This window comes from Numida meleagris, chromosome 3 (genome assembly GCF_002078875.1).
Source record: "Numida meleagris isolate 19003 breed g44 Domestic line chromosome 3, NumMel1.0, whole genome shotgun sequence".
NCBI classification, from domain to species: Eukaryota; Metazoa; Chordata; class Aves; order Galliformes; family Numididae; genus Numida; species Numida meleagris.
Window position 1 is genome coordinate 80,561,911 of NC_034411.1, and position 22,714 is coordinate 80,584,624.

The 22,714-nt window shown below is 34.7% G+C and overlaps 2 protein-coding genes across 6 annotated transcripts in view; one reads left to right on the forward strand and one right to left on the reverse strand.

Moving 5' to 3' along the window:
• Positions 1–2,602, forward strand: part of IMPG1 (interphotoreceptor matrix proteoglycan 1) — a 54,490-nt gene extending 51,888 nt beyond the window's left edge. Inside the window, exon 17 of the mRNA XM_021390223.1 lies at positions 476–2,602. The gene's annotated coding sequence lies outside the window, so the exon portion shown is untranslated. The remainder of the gene's footprint in view (positions 1–475) is intronic.
• The window catches only part of MYO6 (myosin VI), a 100,627-nt gene continuing 81,258 nt past the window's right edge, over positions 3,346–22,714 (reverse strand). For 2 of the 5 annotated variants that reach the window (XM_021390218.1, XM_021390219.1), the window contains exons 28-35: positions 20,533–20,693; positions 17,688–17,717; positions 17,210–17,248; positions 13,825–13,928; positions 12,280–12,411; positions 9,767–9,793; positions 7,511–7,729; positions 5,595–5,794 (exon numbers count right to left, since the gene is read on the reverse strand). In XM_021390218.1, the coding sequence (XP_021245893.1) occupies positions 5,595–5,794; positions 7,511–7,729; positions 9,767–9,793; positions 12,280–12,411; positions 13,825–13,928; positions 17,210–17,248; positions 17,688–17,717; positions 20,533–20,693 (912 nt within the window). Of the gene's footprint in view, positions 5,795–7,510; positions 7,730–9,766; positions 9,794–12,279; positions 12,412–13,824; positions 13,929–17,209; positions 17,249–17,687; positions 17,718–20,532; positions 20,694–22,714 lie in introns of all 5 variants that reach the window. The other 3 variants (XM_021390220.1, XM_021390221.1, XM_021390222.1) reach the window with 3 other exon arrangements.

The window sequence follows — 22,714 nt, forward strand, 5'->3', positions numbered from 1 at the left end:
GGACTCTTAGCTCAAGAGTAACAGTCATCAGGTTTCACAAATGTGTGAGTTTGGAGTTTGCTCAGCACTGCTGCTGCTCTTACACCAAACCAATGCTGAGGAACTAAACGTCCCAAATTCTAATCTATTCCAGGCATGCTGTGGTTTTGAATCCTGTAAATTCTTTAGCTACGGCTTCTTTTGCAGCACACTGCATTGCAAAAATGCTCACAATCTGCAAATGATGATGATATAGACGGATTTGTTATTTCACACAGAAACACAGCATTGCCACACCAGGGAGGAAAAATCATAATTCTACTCTGTGATTTAGTATGCAAAATAGCTTCAGGTGTAGGATCAACTTAATTCTCCTTAGAATGCACTCGAGATTATCTCAAAAGATTTAAGTGAGTAGTTTTATGAGCAGTAGTTAAATTATATATTTTGAAATTCAAAATGCTTTTTAAATGTCTTACGAGAATTTCTTTTACAGGTATTCAGAATAAGGAGGTCTGCATTATTCAAGACTGGAGCTCAGGTGGATAATGCGTAACAAAAAAAGTGAGGATTCCTGAGGATATATCACTTTCTCTTTAAATTAGTACACAATAAATACATCGCGTCATTACAGAAAAACAGCTCGAACTTGTTGATCAACTGTTTGACCATGTCTAAAATTTGCCTGGTAAGAAGTAACCTGTGTTAAAGTGCATGCATTAAGCATACGGTGTATATATATCTTAATCATATTTGTAAGAGCCTAGAGCTAGAAACAGATTTTGCTCAGAAGTGACATTTTTTGCAATACTGTATCATCACGACCAGTCTGGTAAAAACGCAGACAAAACCTTAAAGCAGATCTACACCATTTTATTAACCTTTCTTACATACACTAAAGCAAAGTATGTGTGGCGAATATGGAAATAAGAGCTGTCACTAGTAACGTTCTTACCTCTTACCAAAGGCTACATTAAAAGCATTTGGGAATGTTTTCATTCTCTCCCTGCAATGGTCATACCATAAATCACACAGAAGCTGTAGTTATTTTTTAAGGGCTTCCCTGAATTTAAGATTCCTATGTCACCGTTAATAAAAGCGTGATGTATACATATGTGTGTATACACTTCACCGGTTAATTCCCGGTGACAGAATCCCATCACGGCTGAGGTTGGCAGGGATCTTTGTTTCACCCGGCCCAACCCCCACTCAAGCGGGGACACCCAGAGTAGGGTGCCCAGGACCACGTCCAGGCAGCTTCTGAAGAGCTCAGGCCAACTGTCTAACCCCAGGACTTCACACTTCCTAAACAGGTGAAATACTTGTAGTTTTCTTCATCCTTTAAGAACATGGGGTTGTCATTCACAACTATCTTCCCAGTAGGAAATAAATTACAGTCACGCACAAACATACTTTAAACTCAGTATATACCAATCATATCGAGAGGTTACTGTTAGCTTCTCTAGAAGAAATCTTGGGACGTCACCCATGCCAACAGTGTTAGCTTTTCACTATTGCTCATGTAAGTTAAGATGCATTATGAATGCTAAAGGCATTCTTTCCTTTTTTTTTTTCATTACAAATGTATTTTTGTATGTGCTTTTAGCATATCTCTACCCATACCCATTATTATTAGCTTAAAAAAAATAAGTAATTTTAAGTTGTGTACTTTAATAATGATTATTCATGACTGTATTTATCACTCTTAACTATTAATTACCAAATATATTTGCTGGATGTAAGCCTTTTGTATTTCAATAAATTATAATAAAACCATCTCCTTGAAAATTTCACTGGGATTGAATTGGTATTTAATCTCACACTAAGGCGCATCATGTTATCTTAAACATGATATTAAACTGTAGTTACAACTGTAGCTTAAAGATACTGACATGAAGTTACGCCTAAAAACTATCAAAGCCTGAAATACTTCAACTGTATTGAACTGAAAAAGAATACTCTGATCTGGCCCTTGAAAGAGGCAAGTTTGATAAACTTTTCTTCTTCCTTCTTCAACTCCAAAACTGTCGCAGCAGATCAACTCAGCATATCCTAAATAGTATCACTAGTCACTGTTATGAAAATGAAGCAGATGAAATGGTAAGCAGCACAGCAAACAGTATGTGCATTGATTACGATAAAGCCCTCATGGTAAAGCAGCAAAGGTTTAAAAAACAACTGCAATACAAGTAAAAGTATGTTTCAAAAAATCCTCAGAAATGAGATACATTTAGAGACAACAGTGTAAGAATTTCTTAATATTAGAATGCTATATTAAAAGAACATTCAACTTAAAGCATAGAGAAAATTTTACCTAGTGTGGCTTTAAGCACCATAAACATGTGGCAGGATTTAGCACAGAAGTCTTTCCATCTTAATTTACCCTTAATTACTACACTTAAAATTTTTAAAACACAAAGAGAGATGCAAGTGAGGTTTCAACATGGAATGTATTTTATTTTTATTTTTTAAATTTTCAGTACAGTATTAGGAGGTCATTTAAATACTTTAAAAATATTTTGGGGGAAAAAAAAACAACAAAGAAACAAGGGCTTCAGCGACAAAAAGAAATCCAGTCTCAACAGTGTGTAATAGGCAAGTATGTAATGACCTTATGATCCTTGAGCAGCACTCTCTAGACCGGTCACCTAGTCAGGAATGTAGCCCAGCATGGTGATTCTCTTCCTTATTTTCTGGAGTGTTTCATGAAGTTCTCAACTATAATGGGCAGCTGCACTGACAGGCAGGAGGAAATGTTTATAAAAATAATACCCACAGAACCTCATTTTTCTTCAAAAACAACTTTTTGTTTTGTTTTGTTTTCCCTAGAGCTGCAGATCAAAAGGGCATTAGATAACAGCACAAACCCTAAGACCAGAGACTGGTTCCAAACCATCCAATATCACTATCTGACACAGTAGATGAGACAGCAGAGAAAACCTGTAGAAGTAGATGAATATTTCTCATTTGAAAACAAAATTAGAGCAAAATTTTGTTGCACAAAAGATCAACAAAAACTAAAATTGTGTTGTTTTGATACAGAATGAACAAAGGCATGCTACTGTGCAAGCTAGAATACCCTGATTTATGGAATGTATCTTCTCAAGCATACTGCTCGACCAATGCAGAGACAGGGAACATGTAAACTGAAAACATCCAGCCACCACTTCCTCTTCCACTATTTTAAAGTCAATTTTATTCCCCTCACACCTGATATTTGTTTATCACATAACTAACACAAATTCCCATACACTCGATTCTGAAAAATAAAGTTTCCTTCCAATACCAGCCTGTAGATAACTTACTGTCAAGAAACAGCCTCAATCAAGGAAATACTGGCATAGTGAAAGGAACAGACTGAAAAAATTAAGTTAACAATTTTATTTAGAGCTCCCCACAGTTATGTTTACAGATATATATATACATACACACATACATACTTAAGCATTTAAGTATATATATATGTATATACATACACACACGTACACACACACACTTAAGTACTGAGGTTCTTTGCTTACGTGTTCAGTCTCACTGAGATCTGATTTATGTATTTAAGCTGAGCCTGAACGTGGCAAGTCAAGAATTTAAATCCAGATAGAAATAAATATAAGATAAGGCTTCTCAGCCCTATCAATTCAGTAATTTTCTTTTCCTTGTGTCAAATATACGGTCAAAGCTTTTGAAGTTCTAAGTTTTTGGAGACTGGAAGTTCTGAAACCTTCATTCCAATTCAATATTGTATTTAACTTCATAAGAAGCACCTTTAAAGTCATGCAACATTGTATAGGTCTGCACACAACTTGCTAGTCAGCAGTGTGATGCAACAGCCAAACTTTACTGCTTCAGTGAAGAGGGCATTTTGAGCAAAATGAAAACACGTCTGCCAGTTTGCAATCACATGATCAAAAAGCAGAATGGGTATGCAGTGGAAGTTGACGTTTTCTGACTCATACAGAGTTAATGTCTTACTCTCTTCACATGTATTACAGTAAGGAGTGCATTTATAATAATAATTAGACATAGGCATGCAAGCACAATTTATGGTCAGCGAGGACATATGCATCATGAGCTTTCTCTATTTGTGCTACACAACTGTACCTCTTGGAAGTTATTAATGACGTATTTATGTACTTATAAACTAAAGTGGATTAAGATTTTCCAAAAGGTTTCAAACACAGTAAACTGAAAGGAAATTATTTTCTAGTGTGAGCAAGCTGTCAATTTGTGCAGCAAGACTTCATTTTTGAATCAGGTTGAATAAGTAATGGGACATCAAGTTACTTATATTTCCAATTCTTAACAGAGAGATAATACATAATTAAGCCTAATTTGTTGAAATAATGGCCAGCGTGGTGAACCAATCACCTAAGTAAGCAGGATCCATCTTAAAACTGAATGAAATTAGTAATTCCTATCCACAAAATCTCTCACTGCTTAATTAAGGAACTGTTAAAGCTAGGACACTGACAAAGGAGATCAAGATAAAGATCAGTGTCCGTATGACTACAATATTCTAGTATACTAAAAATTGTAGCTAATTCATCAGTACGTAGATGATGCATTATATTATTGGCCAGATTTTTACACAACCTAACCAAAGGTACAGCCTTTGTGCATCTCATTACAATTAAAATAAACAGGTCTCAATGTTCAGTTAAGTTACATTACCATCTAGAAGCCGACCAGGTTTCCCTTATGCTATCCTTATCTGCCTCCAGATACAAGTCCTGGACAATTTTGCATGCTATATTTAAATTATACTACAAGATAGCTGAATTGTCCAAGAATGGACAAATTTTCCTAACGGAAATTTGGTCAAAAAAATAAGGAGATTTGTACTTTAAAAAAAAAAAAAGGAAAAGAAACAGAGAGAAGTGGTGTAAGCCATAATGTGCAGTACATTCTTTGTGTGCAATGTCACACAATATTGACATACATGAATACTCTTCTCAGAATGTACAGAAAAATGTTCCTCTTAAACCAAAACAGGGAATGCATTAAGTAGGGAGTTATGAGTCTCAAGTATAGAAGGATTTCCCATCACGTTCAGAAAAAGTTAGTAAATACAGACACTAACCACTTTTCAAATCGGAACATAAAATATCTCAGATTATATAAAAGTACACTCCAACTTCTCCAGAACAGAAGTCAAAGCTAAGGCCCCACAATTCCAGTTATGAGATACAGCATATTATTCTTTACTAGGCCACCACTTAAAGCCCGCTATTTAGTATTTTGAAGAGGGAATTTTATAAAAAGGTCGTCGCAATGCTGTTCTTTGTACTATGTACCCAACTACTGACAGATTATTTAAGTGTTAAGCGCTGTAACAGAAACTGCTAAGAAAAATGCAGCGTATAAACAAAATGCTACAACCTACACTGACTGAAAATTCTTCAGGGTCTTTTCTTCTAGTAAAGCTGACTACACAAATTAAACATAATAGAGTACAAATTAACAAACCACATGATTAATAAAATCTGTTCACTTTATATTAAACATCTCTAATATGATTATAGAACATTTACGTCCTCTGTTGCACAGAGGAGCTCTTCCCTTTGTATCATGGGCAAGGGTTCTCATCTCAAATGCTGCTGTGCAAAAATGACCGTTTATTTCAACAGGTTCTGCAGCATAGCTGTAGCATACGTAGGACGAGCTTGTCTGCTTTCAATTGCATTTTGAAGATACTGGATACCTCCACAGCGCTCCCAAATTTCTTCAAACTGTCTCGGCAAAATCTCAGCACCTCGCTTTCGAGTTAAGCCAGTCTCTTCAAGATTAAGCTCACACATATCCATATCATCCTTACCTGAAATCATAGAGGGAAAAAGAAAAATCTTTATAAAACTTTTACATTATTCAAAGGTCACATTAGCAAAATTTACATCTTCATTAATTAGACTTCCTCTGGTGAGCTCTGGTTTGTTAATAGACTTCACAACTTATAAGGGAACCAGTCTTCAGACAGATTTCTGCTCACAGGACAGAAAAGCAATATCAGAATCAACTACTTTCAGATGCTGAAACTGACAAAATTATGGTTAAAAATTGAGCAAAAAGGAACAAAAGCAAGATACCAAAAAAGATCAGCATCTCAGTATACTCTCCTGAAATCCACTACAGGATGAATTTGTTTTGCATATACATACAGTTTAGCAGTTAACTGTTGTCACAGTTTTGTTTTGTTTGTTTTTTTTTTAACATAGCAAAGTGACTAAGAACTTGAGGGTTAATCAGATTGCCTGTACCCTTAATCCATCAGCCTCCCATGCTAAACAAACTTGAAGTACCGGGTGGTACTGCCCACATGGAATCCAATGAAATGATGAGTGCAGTTCACCGACTGTATTTCAATCTTGTGATCTATTGAATGTGGTATTCATAACAGCACTGCTACTTTTTGATAGGAGCTTTGAAATTGAACAGATAAAAGCTGGTATAATTAATTATATCAAAAATAATTTGTAGAAAACTAAAAAAGTTTGGTTGCTAGTAAAGCATCACTTTGTGAAACTAAACAAATGGATTATGGCCTTCTCATTAGTTCTTAAGACAATGACAAGAACTTAAAACACTGAACTGAAACCAGTGTTTTTTGCCCTTTTCATTATCCACCAGAAAAGGAGGATACAAGAAAGCTTCACTGGCTATCACCGGCTGCATCAAAAAAAGCGTAACTGGAAGCTAGAAGGAGGCGATCCTCCCCTGCTTCTCTGCTCTTACAGGACTCCACCTGCAGAGGACCTATAGGAAAGGTGGAGAGAGACTCTTTGCCAGGGAGTATAGTGATAGGACAACGGGTAATAGCTTTAAACTGGAAGAGGGTAGATTTAGATCAGATATAAAGGAAGAAAATCTTCACTACAAGGGCAGTGAAGCACTGGAATAGGTTGCCCAGAGAAACCGTGTGTGCCTCATCCACTGAGGAGTTCAAGGCCAGGTTGGATGCGGCCCTAAAAAGTGGATGGTCTTTAAGGTCCCTTCCAACAATTCTATGATTAACTATCCATTACTACATCTAGTTTTTATTTCAAATATTTAAGATGAAAAACCCACTCTTTTGTAGCAGGCAACACAAACACTGTAAAAGTACCAGTTTGCTACTAGCACCATGCTAAGGAAAGGCAAAATATCACATTAACAAGTTGTTTCAATACAAATTACTATGAACCATTACAATGGTGAGCACAATTTTCCCAGTTAATTGCCAACCACATTTTCATACGCTGTCTTCAGTTCTGTGAATAATTTGAAAAGAGTTGATAATAAAACCATTTACATATGGATTCCCACTCTGTCCATGATTTCCTAGATTAAAACATGTGACTAGTTACACCTCCAAATAATATTCCATAACATTTGGCCACCACCATCAGAAGTCACAAATCTTCAAATTCTGCCCAGACAGGAACTGCTGATGACAAAACGAGGATGCAACTAGGAAAGGTTTTATCATCTGATTTTTTTTCTAAAATAAGTTGTCAGCGCTGAACCTTTCCAATTGAATTCTGATTTTGATACCAACCAGCTACAAGGAGAATGGGTGCCTTGTCAGGATGAAGTTCCATTTGTCGAGCAATCCATGGCCCATCAAAATGTGCATACCACCAACCCTTCTTCTTGTTCTGGGGATCTTTATATTGGTCCATGGGACGGATGAAGGGAATGCGGAAGTAACGCTGCTGTCTATTTATTTCAATCTCCTGTTGCCTCATTGGTAGCTGAGCTGCTGGGTTCTGTTGAGCTATTACACAAAACAAAAGCCCAAAAAAAAAAGCAAAAAAACACCCAAATATTATGATCTGCTAAATAAATTAGCAAAAAACACAACAAAGAAACACAACTGGGAGAGTCTCATCAAACCTAAAGCCTTGCCATCTCATATAATGTGTGTTCTTCCAAGAACTCTGACTACAGCACTGGTGAAGAAAAGCTCATTTTAACTATTGTCCCTATATGTAAAATCCATCAGTCAATGGCCTCATGTAAGTTTAGACAAAAGCAAACAAAATACCACATTCTGCTTTAAATTAATATTTAAAGTATAAATTTCTATGTAAAATTTCTTACCAACCAGAAACATTAATTAGTCGCTGCTCCAGATTAGTCTATTTCTTTGTAAAATAAGGTCACTGTGAGTTACACGAATACAAAGCACCACTCAAAGACTTTTCTTTTGACAAACAAGCGTGTGTAACACTGTTAGAAATCACTAATTTGTTAATAGAAATGTGATAAATAATTACTTACTACTAAACAGTCCTCAAAAACAACTGCCTAGACTGCTGCATACTAAACTCCAGCATTAGAACTACTCTCCGGCTGCTTTCTTTTTCAAAGGAAGTGGATGTATCTGACCATTAAAGTCAATTGACTGAACTTCTCCAGGAAATACGTTTTTGATAAACAATTCTCATGTGCATTTTTGGAGTCCCACACGCTTACTTGTATTTCAGAATCTGGAGAAAAATTTTCTTTTGAACAAAAGTGAATACTCTATGTTAATGCATCAATTGATGAACCTTCTTACTGTTACGTATACAATATAACAATCAGTTTTAAATAGTAAATGCTCTTATAAACAAGTTCCTTTCCTTTAATAACTGCCTACTGCAACATTTTATTGATCTTGATTTAATGGTTTACAATAAATACTGTAAGCAATTCTGAATGTGAATCTATACCATGTATACAAAAAGAAATCAATATTAACAGTTCAGTGCTTTCATATAAACGGAATATTTAAAAGTAAATTCCTTTTTTGTCCACTGTATCTAAAGAGGGAAAACTGATTTTTGAGTTAGAATTTAATATATGACATTGACAATCACTTCTAATAATGCATTTTTATATTTATGAACCGGACTAACAGACTACAAGTGTACCTTAAAAGTAGTTAAATTATTTTTTGCTTAAATCTGAGTATTTCTAGATGTGAAGAGTGGAATTTTGAATAGAAATGCATTATACAAATTATACCCCCAATTTTTTTGCCCATGTCTACATAAACAAAACAAGAAAAGAAAAATGTATTTTAATAGAAGAACACTACTTTTATACATGAAATCTGAAAAAGCATGTGTTTTATACGAGGATACAGGCTACAGTACACAGAAAATTATTTCTGTGTTCTGCAATTTGTCCGAACATCTTACAATATCATTTGAACATCATACTAAAGATCAGTGCTTTAGTATTGTCACACACTTTTCATAATGTAACAGCAGTTGCTAAGACTTATTTCGAACCCTTTGCATACTTAAATTCAAGAGGAAATCTAGAGGTTGGAAGTGCTAAGCAGCCAGTAAAGACTATCTTGCAGCACTATGGAAAGTAGCTCTTTACTCAAATGAAACCACCACCTGACAGTTAGTGTGCTAGGAAAACAGCTGTTATATTAGTTTGATTCCAGAGTTTTGCTACAAAAAAAAACCACAACATGTGCAGACAGTAGAAAATGCTATTTAAAAAATTGCTTATTTTGGAAAAAAAGTCATCTCCTCAAGTAACATACATCAAAAGATTTCACGCTCCATTCTTATGACAGCTGAAATGGGAAAGGATCTCATGAAATAAACAGTAAAGTACGTCAGTAAGTTATTACAATAACATACAAGATCCATCAGTTGAGTAAAATTGCAAACAGTAAAATAGCATTTTATTTGAACAATTAAATTCCATGTAAATGCGTAGCAAAACACTGGATTAAATACTGTTAGTACAGAGCTCTTGAGTGTTCCTAATCTTCAAAGTTAGCTTAAATAACCATCTCCCCACTTACTTGAGTTGTTCAAAAATGGTGCAAAATCTGTAAACAAATATTACATGTTGAACAAAATGCAGTAGTGCTCACCTTTAAGTTACAATTTTGTTACCTTATTTTTCACCAATGATGACAAATAGACAAATAGAAATTCTAATCAAAAGAGTACATGCTGAGCTATTTCTATTTATTTTCCACTTGCTGACATAAATAAAATCCCTCCTTTGTTCAGGTTGCATAGATTCCCAATTGCTTCTAGTTTCATCAGGATTTAATTTTGAAATTGATTACTTTGCAAAGCTATATGAACACATCAGTAAAGATTGCAACAAATGCCCTCATAATTCACACAGTACTTCTAATTTTTCTTATTTCTGTTAGAAAAAAAAGAAGATTAATTCCTGGACCTCTATCAATATCACAACTGCCTATTCTAATAATACTAAACAAACCGTCCTGTATTGTTAGATCCTGTTTTATGATTTAAATCAAAGGATAACTGTAATACCTGATGACATTAGTAAAAAGATGGAAAACGGGAACAACATCATTTGAACTATGCATCCGCAGACAGTTATAGCTGTCCGCAGAGACTTTTAGCTCGTAGATGTCTAATAGGTCAGAATTCCTTCCCACTACCTTCGTGGATAATTACAATATGTAAATGTGAAATACTCCTGTAGTATAATTATTTTCAATAGAAATAATTATTTCTGACATTATCAAGAATATCGAATGTTTCACTGACTTCCTTAAGAATTGCAGTCTTCTATGTTCAGAAATATGAAGCTATATTTCAAGAAAAATTAAAAAATAGCAATGAAAACACTGAAAAGAATGCTGTAAATTTCTCCTTTTTACCAAATGTAATGAGAATATAAATATTCCAAACTTTAACCGCAGAAGTCCAAAGATTTTCTGGTCTTCAAAATTTCCGATTAACAACAGAATAGATGAATATTTACTACCCATTTAGTTCCGAACAAAATTTGTGAGCTCAAATTCAAAACAACTTGCTACATTGTAGAAGTGCTTGAAATGCCTTTTCATGATGTTTTATTCATTAGCTTTCGTAAGTACTTAAAGCAACATTACTACAAGAGCCCAGTCTTTGATATGGTCTTTTCCGGGAGTCCAGACCTCCCCTCCTCTCTTCGGGGAACCAAAGTTCTCTGAAAAGCTCAGATTCTCAGGTAATGCTCAAGTAATGCCTAACTCAGGAAACGAATCAAAGGAAAGGAAATATTTTTGTAAAATGACTGACACTGGGAATAAGCAATGCACCTGGGATCTACATTCCCCATGTCCCAAGACTAAGCCCTGTACCCAGGCTAATGGGACTTTAGGCCAAACATCATCTCCTCATCTGCCCTTTCCTCTTCCTCTCCCATTGGAGAGGAGATCAGAGGATGGAAAGGAAGACCTGGCTGAATTATTTTATCAGTTTGTTGTGTTTCTGTTTATTTCTTAGGTTCCTATTATAACATATGATCATTGGAAAAACAAAACAAAATCACCACCACCAAATTTACAGCACTCCAGAAAATGGGACACCTAATTTTTAGGCTCAGCAGTTTCACACATGGTAACTCCTACACAATTTAAAAGCCAGTCACTGACTTTCATTAGCACATTGCTTTGGTAATAAGAACCTATCTGTGAAAAGAGCAGAATGACAGCCTAATATGAAAGCAGAAACTATGCAATATTTGTCATTCTATAATCGAAAGATGCAGTATTTGTAGAATTCATAAAAGGAAAATGTTATCTGAAATATGTAAGGTTTATAGCAACTTAGATGAGAAAATAATTAGCTCCTTTTAAAAACTTCTCTGTGTACCTATCCGTATCTGAAGAAATGACAGAAGCATGAGAAACCACCAAGGTGTTTTGTTTTGTCTGGATCCTAAATGTAATAGCACAATTACATAAGAGAACATGATTCTCTTCTATCTTGTTTTTTTTTCTAGCACCAATAAACCACACAGACTATTGGACTACTTATGACACACTGGACTATTGTGTTTGGAATCACTTATCTACCCTTAGAGATAGTTCAGAATTATACCTAACAGTACTTTCACTGAAAGCAGTATTTTGTCTACAGAGGTCAGAATTAGTTCGAACAATCTTCGAAACAAAGTCTCAAAAGTCTTGAAATGCAAACTGGAGCTTCATAAATAGAAAATCTCCCTTAGTCTTGGTAGCAATGAAAGTTAAATAAAAATGGCAGTAAATGCACGACCAAATCAAAAATTGTGTTTAATTTTTAACAAATGTGAGTTGGTATGAGAGCTATTGAGTATATATGTATTTTCATCTTCAGAAAGTATTCTATCTTCTGCAAAGTATTTGCCAGTTTCAAACTTTTCAAAACATTTACCCTAATTCAGTATGAAAATACTCTTGGAAAAAAAACTCCTTCAACACAATCAAAAAAATTAGATATACTAGAAATTTCTATAGTAGAAACGTTTTCTGTGGAATACTTTCAGAAAAATTATTATAAACACAAAATTATCTCTTCTCACCATAGTCTGTGACTGATTTGGGAGCACGCTGTTCTGTTTCCGCATTGCGTTTCTTGTTCTTGGATTTCCAAGCATGATATACCTTTAGCCTTCTGTGAAACTCCTCTCTGCAAGCTGCCAGTAGTTCAATATCTGTCTCAAAAACAAGAAAAGAAGAGAGGAGTAAGAAAAAAAAAAATCAGAAGAATGATTCGTGAAATGCTTTTCTGTATTGATTGGCACATAAAATTTTAGATCAGGTTATAACATCACTGTGTTATAATAGCAGGAAACTGAAATTTTGTGAGCTCTAACTCTATAAAAGTAGCTAAAAGCACAGTATTTCCACAGCTAAGGATAATTTCTTAAAATATTTTCTAACACAGCTTTTAATTAATGATATAATATAGTATTAAACATACATACCTTGTTCTTTACATTAACAGGGCCCTAATCTTATGGCTCAGAAAATCCCTTGCAGTGCTACATATCCTTTTGTCTTTAGAGATGTAACAGTGCCCAAAGTAGCTGTTTTACAGAGAGATTTGTAGTAGTGAAACACTACGGGTGTAATTTTCTATTTACTAAAGTTGCCTGTTGACATTATTGCAAACCAAGTAGAAGAGAGGCAAATAAAATTTCACCCTTGAACTTTATTTCTGAAATTGAAAAAAAATCATTTTTTTAGATTAGATGTAGGTGTCTCTTACACTTAGACACCTGAATTCTTTGTCCAATTTATTTATTTTAATTTTACTGAATTTCATGATACTAAAGACTGAATAATTACAAGAGTCCTTCATTAGTCACCTAAGAGGATCTGGACTGCATTCATTAAAGATAAATACACATACGCACCATGTATTACTGAACTTGCTTTTCAGTTGAAACACATTCTTGCAGTTCTGCATATGTAAATACAGAGACACAAATAGAATTTGGAACTAACTTTGGGGGGTTTCAATACAAATATACAGAATGGATTTCTTTCTTTTTTCTACATGCAGGGATTAATTCTCAGTTATCTCAAATCTCAGAAATTAACCAACTCTTCCAATCACAAGTTAAAAAAAAACTTTAATATTTAATAAAGAAATAGCTCATATCTATCTTCATAAAATTGGAGAAAAGGTAATTAATATTACAAGTATGAGCTTCACAAGTTGTTGCACCTTTTCAAAAATAAAGAATAATCTGAACATTCAAGACAAAAAGTACTTTAAACTGTGCTTTACATATTTCCTCTTTTTGCTATTTGCTAACAGCAAGAAATTATATAAAAAAAAGAGTTCTTAGAACCTGCAAATTCTAAATAAAGCATAGCAAATATTCCCTTTTTTGAATGACGTAAAAGAGCATAATCAGTAGAAAAGGTAACAAAGCAAATTCTGTTTCCACAGTACAGGGAGCAGCAAGCTCTTAGGGAAACAAAATATTTTAAAATTAACTTCATGTTAATTCAAACCTGCATAACTTCATGACCAAGTTTTTATCTTTATTGTAGGATGTAACATGCTTCATATAACTAAAATATTTTTTTCTCTCGGATAAGAAGAAAAAACCTACCACAAGATGTGTTGATGGTATCACGAAGCTCTGCGTATTTCCATTTACTCAGGTCATGCTTCTTACTACCAGCAGCAGCTTTTGTAGCTTGAACTGCAGGACCTCTATAATTACAAAAAAAAAAAAAAAAAAGCAAACATATTAAAATATAAATGTATTGCTTAAGGGACAGGTAAGTCTAGAAGAGAAATTGCTACAACAGTAGAAACAGATCCTATGAGGAACACTGCAGCACTCTTATGGCAGCAGGACTGATTCAAAAGCAAATTAAGAAATTACTTTCAAGATGCTCCAATTGCTAAGAAAGAAAATGAAAGCATTTTTTAGGTCCAAAATCTTTCTGTAAGAATAATCTGGTCAGCTGCCCAGAAATCAAGAGAAATTGTCACGAATATCTAGTGTTTATGTGGAAGAAGACATAGTCTGTGCATCTGTATGTACGTCACCCCTCATTCTCCTTGGTACTAGTCAAGATGCAGAACACAGACATACATTAGCCATACGCATTTTCAGTTCCATTAGAAAAACAGACAAGGAAGGAAAAACGTTTCTGAAGAAGGTAAGAAGGCATTTGTGCTGCTGTTTAAAAGTTGAAGAAAACCTTTGTTCAAACACCTGAGAAATATTCTGTGCTTCTGACAGAAGTTTAATTTCAGAAATCAATTTAATTCTATAGTTATTTTATTGCAACTATCTGAGAACAGCAACAGCTAGGCTGGAGAGGGAAAAAAAACATCATTATTAACAGAGACACCAAGGAATATAAACCCCTCTTGGAAGAAACGCTGACCAGTATTAAAAGGCCCAGTCAGAAACAGTGTTTTTCCAAGGCAAAAGGTATCTATCATGTAAGTACTGCACAAGAAAGTTAACAGCATGCGAGAAACTATTACTAAAGTTTCCAACTTCTTAGCAGAACGAATAAATTGTCCATTTAACAAACAAACGTTACATGCATATGTTTAAAAATAAACCTGAAATAACCCATTATCTATATCTGTTAAAAATGATATAGATAAGGAGCAGAAGGACACTCCTTTAGGAACAGTCCCATGGATTGTAACACTACAAACCAAGTTGAAAACACACCATTCAGTGAAGATCAGAACACTTCTGTCTGTTGTTGACAGACTCTACTAATGCCCATGAATAACAATATGAGGCAATTGTCTTTCAGGCTTTGAGAAGACTCGTTCAGAAGACATTATTAAATCCTTAACGCAGCAGCTAAACCCCTGATGCAACATTTCACGTTACAAAGTCACAAGAAACAATAGAAGCCACAACTCTTTAGTAAAATTCTGTTTGTGAGGCAGTATCTTTGCGGGGATTTTATTATTACAGCTTTTACAAACCAATGAATATTATTTCAAGTTTATTTCTCTGAAAAATCTAAAGGTCTCTCATGAGAAACTACATTGTTTATGTGCTATATATTTATGTGGTATTTTTCCTTTTTAGTTAAGAGGAAATAAATATATTTTCTATGAAATTTTTCTCTGTATATACAGCAGTTCTGAAAGTGGAGATAAAAAATAAATTGCATTTAAGTTTTACAGAATAAAACATCTGTTCAGCCAAATGTTCTTCTTAATAGCAACTGAACCATCTCTTGAAATGTAATTAAAACTACAGAACCTTAGTGTTCATTGCAGCATCAGTTTAATTATGCCTCCTCACACTATTAATCAGAGCCAACCCACAGCTCCCAGTATACACAACAAGTTTGACAGAAAAACTACCTCGTCTTTTTATCAGTACAGAGCTAAGAGGCAGTAACTCTTCCTTATTCTTAGCACTATTCGTGATCAGCATAAAAGAAATCATTAAACAGACAATTCCTTTCAAAATATGTATTTAAATATTTTGTTATCGTTCGTATGCCAAAACATTAAAGGATTGCTAGTAAATGCAATTTCCGCTACCTGGCATCTAACTTTGCTGAACAAAGGATTTGACAAATCCTGAGGATTTTCCTTATTTAGCAACACTACCCACCACTCTAAGAGTTTGCAGCATAATTTAGAGCAGCAGAACTAGGCCGTAAGATCTCTGGTTAAAGCAGCAATCTTTAAGAATGCTAATCCAATTGAGTGGCTTAGCTTTCCCATTACAGTACTACTCTGCACTCCGCAGATCACTGCTGTTTTCTACACGACTTTACATGTAACAGTCTGGCAGCAAGAGGAGTATCATGCTTGACAGTCACTCTTCACCACTCAATCTGACAACGTTACGTATCATACACAGTATCTGTAGATTTCATCGTACAGTCACAAGTCAAAAGTTTTGAGTGTGTGAATAGTGAAAAACAATTTAGTCAAACAAGCATGCAGAAAGCAATTTTAATTCAACCATAACGCAAAGCCTCTGATTTGGTCAAAGTTTTGGGATTGTTTTGCACTTTAAGGTTTGGCCACCATCACTGGTGGAATATATGCAATACAATCTGGCCCTCTAAATTTGCAGTCTAACAATTAAATGCAGCATTGTTTACTCCCATTCATAAAATACCACTGCAAGAAATGAATTTAGATAACAGCTGTGTTCACAGTTATCAACATTATGACAATACATTAATTACGTCTACTCAACCTTCAGACTATATACACATAGCATACTGGTTTGTTTTACATCTCCAAATATTTTTACTCCTGATGTAAGACCTCAGACAAGTAGTATCAGAAGATTGTTTTTTCTCCTCACAGTGCAAACACCTAATTACCCTCTGATACAGAGGTCATTATAACCATTATAACCATTCTAACACTCACAACAAAGAGATTGCTGCAGTACAATTATATTTAGATCTAAATCTACATTCTCCCTTACTCCCCCATTGTGCATAAAACCTTTCATTATCACCCAAAAAAATCTCAGAATAAGATTTGGTTTACATGTCTTAAGAGAGTTTTAATATGCTTTCAAAACCACAATCTTCTTAACTGTTTTTTTTTAATTAAATTATAGGTGGAATATTTTATAATTAAATTGTCAGTTATAATAACTCTAAGTAATTTAATTTACTTGAATTTGTAGAAATTCTTCTTTTGAAGATGGAGAGCCTAGTATTTTATTATCATCATAAGAGCAGTGAAAAGAGGAAATCTGAATGAACCTTATCAAAATTACCTAAAATACCAGGGTACTGAAACTTTTTTTTAATTGTTATTTTCATAATCAAGTAAATTAGCATTAAAAAAATTACTTAAAAATCAGGTAATAATTGTTAATAAGAAAGGAGCTGATAAAGGAAACTTATCTGAAACAAGCATTTACTTATCTGTTTAACGCTTAAAAAAGATTCCATTATTTTTTAACACATTTCATGTGCGATTTCTTTCCATTACATGACTGATTCATTCAATATTTTTTTCTCACCTACCTAGACAACATTTCTGACATTTCTTTGGCCATTTGTTCCCTATAAAAAAATTGACATATAAGCATAAACCAAATACGTTAAAATAAAAAAAGCCTTATTAACTGTGATAGTCTCCTGCCAACCAAGCCAAAGCTAATTCAAATGCAGAAAATGAACAGCATTTTATAACATCCATTCTAATGCATAATACACACACGATTCTTTGTTAAGAGCAAATTAATCATATAAGGCTGTGAAAAAATGGCTGTATGTGGAAAAAAATTACACTAATGATGATCTTTAAATAGATGTTAGGTTATTAACTTGTTTATTAGACAAACAATTAGGGGATACGAAGTTGATTTAAAGTTTACAGATGCGTTCTAATGAAGATTATTACAAGGTATTAGTAAATCGGAACACTAGATCAATTTCCTTTGAATTAATAATTGTTACTTTTTTTCTATTAAAGTATTCAAATGGAAAAAAAGTGCCATACGCAGTCATTTGCAGCTTTGTTCCATTGGCTCTGCAAACAGAAGATACTTATGTTAGCCTATTTTCTTAGTTATCTTTCTAATAATCTGAAGCAGGAAAAGGTGGGTCATGGTAGCCACTCGTAATTTATTATATTTTTTCTTCTTTTCTTTAGTATTGTTTTATGAAGTTAGATTGAGATAATTTAATAAAAAAACTATGAGACACACTACTCATATTTTATGTCTGGATTAACACATCACAAGAAATAACAACAATCCCTATTTAGCTGTTCTGGAAACAGGACAGGTAGTTTCTTCATGCAAGCTGTGAAAAGACACTGCACTTAACTGCCACAGTGAAGATGTGAAGATGCCCCCCCATACTTACAGAACAGCGATAGCATTAGGTGTGCTACAACTTAACACTTACTTGGATTCTTGGGACAATCCACACAGAATAGATACATTCACTTGATCTTCAGTGAAGCAAACTTTTTTTGGTGCTTTACATCATACTACATGTTTCACTAAATCACATAAATTAAAAAATATTGCACAGATGAAAACGGGTCACTAACTGATTTTTGTTCAAACACTAAACACTTCAGGTAAGTTCCATTTACATGCAGTAAACCCCTTATTAGACATACTTGCAAACTGTGGATGAATAATAAAATCAAGTGAAGCTAGAAGTCCAGCACACTCAGCACAGAATAAAAAGCTGAGCCTGCTGCCTTAACAAACAACTCTTCTTTGAGAGGAATCAATCAGTGTATTTCTAAAAGAAACTACAAATACTTAGGAATGTGGAAATACCTATGAAAGAAAGGTATTGAGGAGAAAAAAGAAGTAAGGCAGAGGCTACCCATTTTCAAACATATCAACACATAAGTGTCACAGGTTCCTTAAAAAATGAGCAAAGCACAGATGTACCTTCCAACTGGCACACAGGCATCACCTTATTCTTATTAATTTCACACCACGAGCAGCACAATGCAAAAGGAAATAATCCTTTCTTCATGCCAATGTGTAAAGATGGAATGATTTTTTTTTTAATTTTATTTTTTATTTTAAAAAATTGTGTGAAGCCACTGTAGAACCAGTATACTGCATGACTTCAGTGTGCAGTAATATACTCTGCACCTTATTCCCCTGAGATTTAAAAGAAAAAAGAAATACACATGCATAAAAGTCACCGCAACTTCAATGTATCCTGCAGTGCTATGTAGGTCTTTAATCCAGAAGATGCCTGAATACAAGCTTCTTAGACTCTAGTAAAATGTTAAGTGATATCAGTTAAAATAAGTCCTGAGGATTTAAGTTTAAATGATTAAATTATACATTTTGCTCAAACCAATGAAGACATTTGATTTCAGAGAGGCATGCCCACACAGATAAAAAGAAAATTCACATGGGGAGAAAAGTGTCTACTACTGTTTTATAGATTTATATCTAATCTTGTTCAAGAAAGGATTTACACTGCTAAATTAATTTGCTCAGACCATTCTGTACTTTCTCATCACTTCAAAGAGTCTCTGACCATTACACAGCAGAGAGAAAGTAGCAGTTTCAGCTATCAGTATCATCAGTCTACCATCCAGTCCTGGATTTCACAAGAGAAGTGCTAGGATCACCTGGGAGCAGTAGGAAACACTGTGGCAACTGGGGCTACACTGACCTTGAGAAGTTACTGAATTTTCTGAGCCCTTCTTCACTAATCCCTCCCTTCTTCCATCTTTGAGAGAAATTAGCCAAATTGTAACACTACAAGACTCTGGGTTTACCTTCAGGGGGAAAGCATGAGAATATCCAGAATGCTGTCTGTGAAGCACTTATTTTGGATATTCAAGTGAGCATATTAAAATCATGTCTGAGACAACAGGACAGCAACTGTAAAAAAACTGAGGGCAAAACAGCAGTAATTTGAGCCAGGCTGTCTACAAATTGATATTGTACATGACAAAAAAAATCCTACCTAGCTATGACAGGTAGGCATACAACTATTAGAAGTATACATCTAAATGAAATTTGATTAGCAAAGAGAACACATCTAGGAGCTTGAAATTTCTTACACAACCTTCTTTCAACTAAACAAACCAATGAAGGGGGTCACATCACTAAGCCAGTGAGATGATTGTACTGGTAGGTTCTAGATGCAATTTGAACAATCAGTATCATTTCTATTGGTCCTTTACGCCAAATTCTCATGTACATTTGCTGGCTACAAGGCCTCTTTAGAAGGCAAGAGATCCGTTGCTTTGCAGGCAGCGTGTACACCAAAAACACGCACTTCCTATGACACACTCAAAAATTCAGACAAAATAAAAGACATTTAATTTTCAAATCCATCCATATTACATATATTCATTCTGCTTTAAAAAAACTAACCAAACAAAAATGTACCAGTCAAGACATACTTTGTACATATGTATATATGTACTTATATGTATATATTTACGTACATTTAATTATAATTTCTGCCTTCAAGGAGGGCTTCTCGTTAAAACAAAGAAATCAAAATGAAGCAAAATAAAACACACAAATTCATAACATACCATTGGAACCATCAAGTACTAGAAACAGTACACTACTACTACTTACCACTGAAGAAATTCCATTCCCTACTTTAAACGAGTCATAAAAATCGTAACTTAAAATGGTTGCCATCCTTGCCAGAACTCAAGAAACAAGAGAAAACTGTATTTGTATTCACAAATACCTACTGAATTACTGATATAGCAGTAAGCAAAGCAGAGAAACTATTTATTTAACTAATACAAAAATATATGAAACAAGCAAGAGCTTAGTATTTCAAAAGGATGAAGCCAGTGAGAAGAAAAGAAATTCAAGTATTAAGCTCCATACCTGCACAATCCTACATCAAGCTTTGTCTCTTCAGTGCTTAGTTCTGCCCCAGTTTGGGCAATTCTCATTGCAAGCTCACGATCACGACGCTCCTGTTCAAGAACTGCTTGCTGCTGGGTTTCCTCTTCTCGTTCTCTAGCTAGCTGAGCCTCAATTTCAGCCTGTATTATGAAAACATATATAAAAACATACATTGAATTGTATCTAATCAAAATGCTATGCCAGCAAATGAATAGCAAAAAATATACCTCGTATACTTAGAGATTTTAAACATACTAAATTTAGTGAACTAATGATGTTAACAGTATTAGTATTTTGCTAGACTCAGGAAAAACAACAACTACAGACTGTTATCCTGATTCCCATAAAATTTATCAAATCATTAATGTATTATTCAGACTGAAGTGCCAAAAAATTATTCTTTAAAAAAAAAATTAAGGCCTTTTAAAAATATATTTTATTGCAAAATATACTTAAAATCTGCCTAATATGATTAAAACTCTGATGATACAGAGCCCTGTGTTTATTCTCCACATCTCTAACTCCATATTCCCTTGATATTCTGCACTTAATACTGTAAGACTTTGCAACGGGCACTGCTTTGCACATAGGTCTGAGGGTCACTTTGAAAGGAGATGAACACTGGAATTCTCTGTGGACTTAATCTGGGTTTGAATTTAAATGAACTGCCAAATTTCAACTTACTGCAGTGGAAAAATAACCCAAATTTAACGCCTCTGCAGAACAAAGCTGTAATTCCAGCTTATCATCTTCATTTAACAAAGGGTATTGCAGACATAATAAAAGAATGTGACCATTCAATTCAAAGTTCTAACAGTCACATATGCCAACTGTTAGCAGTGCCTTCCTTGGTGTCCAGGTCAACACAGGACACAAAGTCACTTCCCATTCAGCATCACAAATTTGCACCAGAAAAGGGGTACAGCAACACCAGTAACTTTCCGCTATGAATCCCATTTTAGATTATCTGATAGTAACTACCACAAGAAGGAAAGATAATGAATAATTAACTATGTAGAAAAAAAGAAATGCCCTGCTGGATAGTATATCTACTTTGTATCCAAATGCAACATTTTTAAGTGTAAATTACATTCTGCATTGCAAATACCCAGGTCTCAGAAACAGAAACACAAATAAAGACTACGCCTAGAGATGCTCATACTGCTGACAGATCAGGCTTTTAAACTTTCAGGCAAGAGTCCTGTTTGCTTCCTGAGTGTATACATCCCTGCACATTGCAGCTAAGGCCTAGTTAAAAGATTATTACTCTACAACAAGCATGTGCTTCCTCTCTTGAAATGTCTGCACTACAAACTGAGCAGTATTAAGCTGCTTGAAGGCATTCAATTAAAAAAAATCCATATTCTTTGAGGAATTAAGATGATTATTCATGTCTCATGTAATAAGAATGTAGCAGATGACATACCACAATCAACAGCTTAATGCTACTACACAATACCATTGTGAACAGAAAACAGATGAGTAACAAGTGGGAAACGAAATAAACGCAGTTTTGGCAACAGCTACCCAAATGAAAGGGCAGAGTGACCTAAATGGCAAGGTTAAAGAACGTTTCTAACACCATTTCTTCCTGAAGTTTCTCCCTTTATTTACCAGATCAACTCATTATAGTTACCTAACTTCCATCAGGAATCTTGTATATTCCCAATCCACAAACATTCTCCTTGATACATTGCCTTCCTGACAACAAATCCATCACTCTGCATGCCTGAATTGAAGTTATCCAGTATGTCCATATCTCTTTTATGCTCAGCTCTGGGCTCTCTAGCACTGCACTCACATCCTATTACTTGCTGGCAACACTCTTTCCCCCTCATGAAGCCCAGGATGCTGTTGGCCTTCTTTGTTGAAAAAGCCCATTTGGTCACCAGGACCACAAGGCCTCCTCTGCAGAGCTGCTTTGCCAGTTGCCCTCAGCACACCTCTATGCATAGGGTTATTCCTTCCCCAGAGGAAGGATTTTTTTTTTCTTTTTAATATCCCTTTGTTGAACTTTATGAGATGTCAGTCAAGTAATTTCTCTAGCTCCTTTAAGGTCCCTCTGAATAGCACACCAGTCTGGTCTATCAACCAGTTTTGCATCACCTACAAACTTGCTAATGGTGCAGCCAGTTTCATCATCCAAGTCGTTAACGAAAAC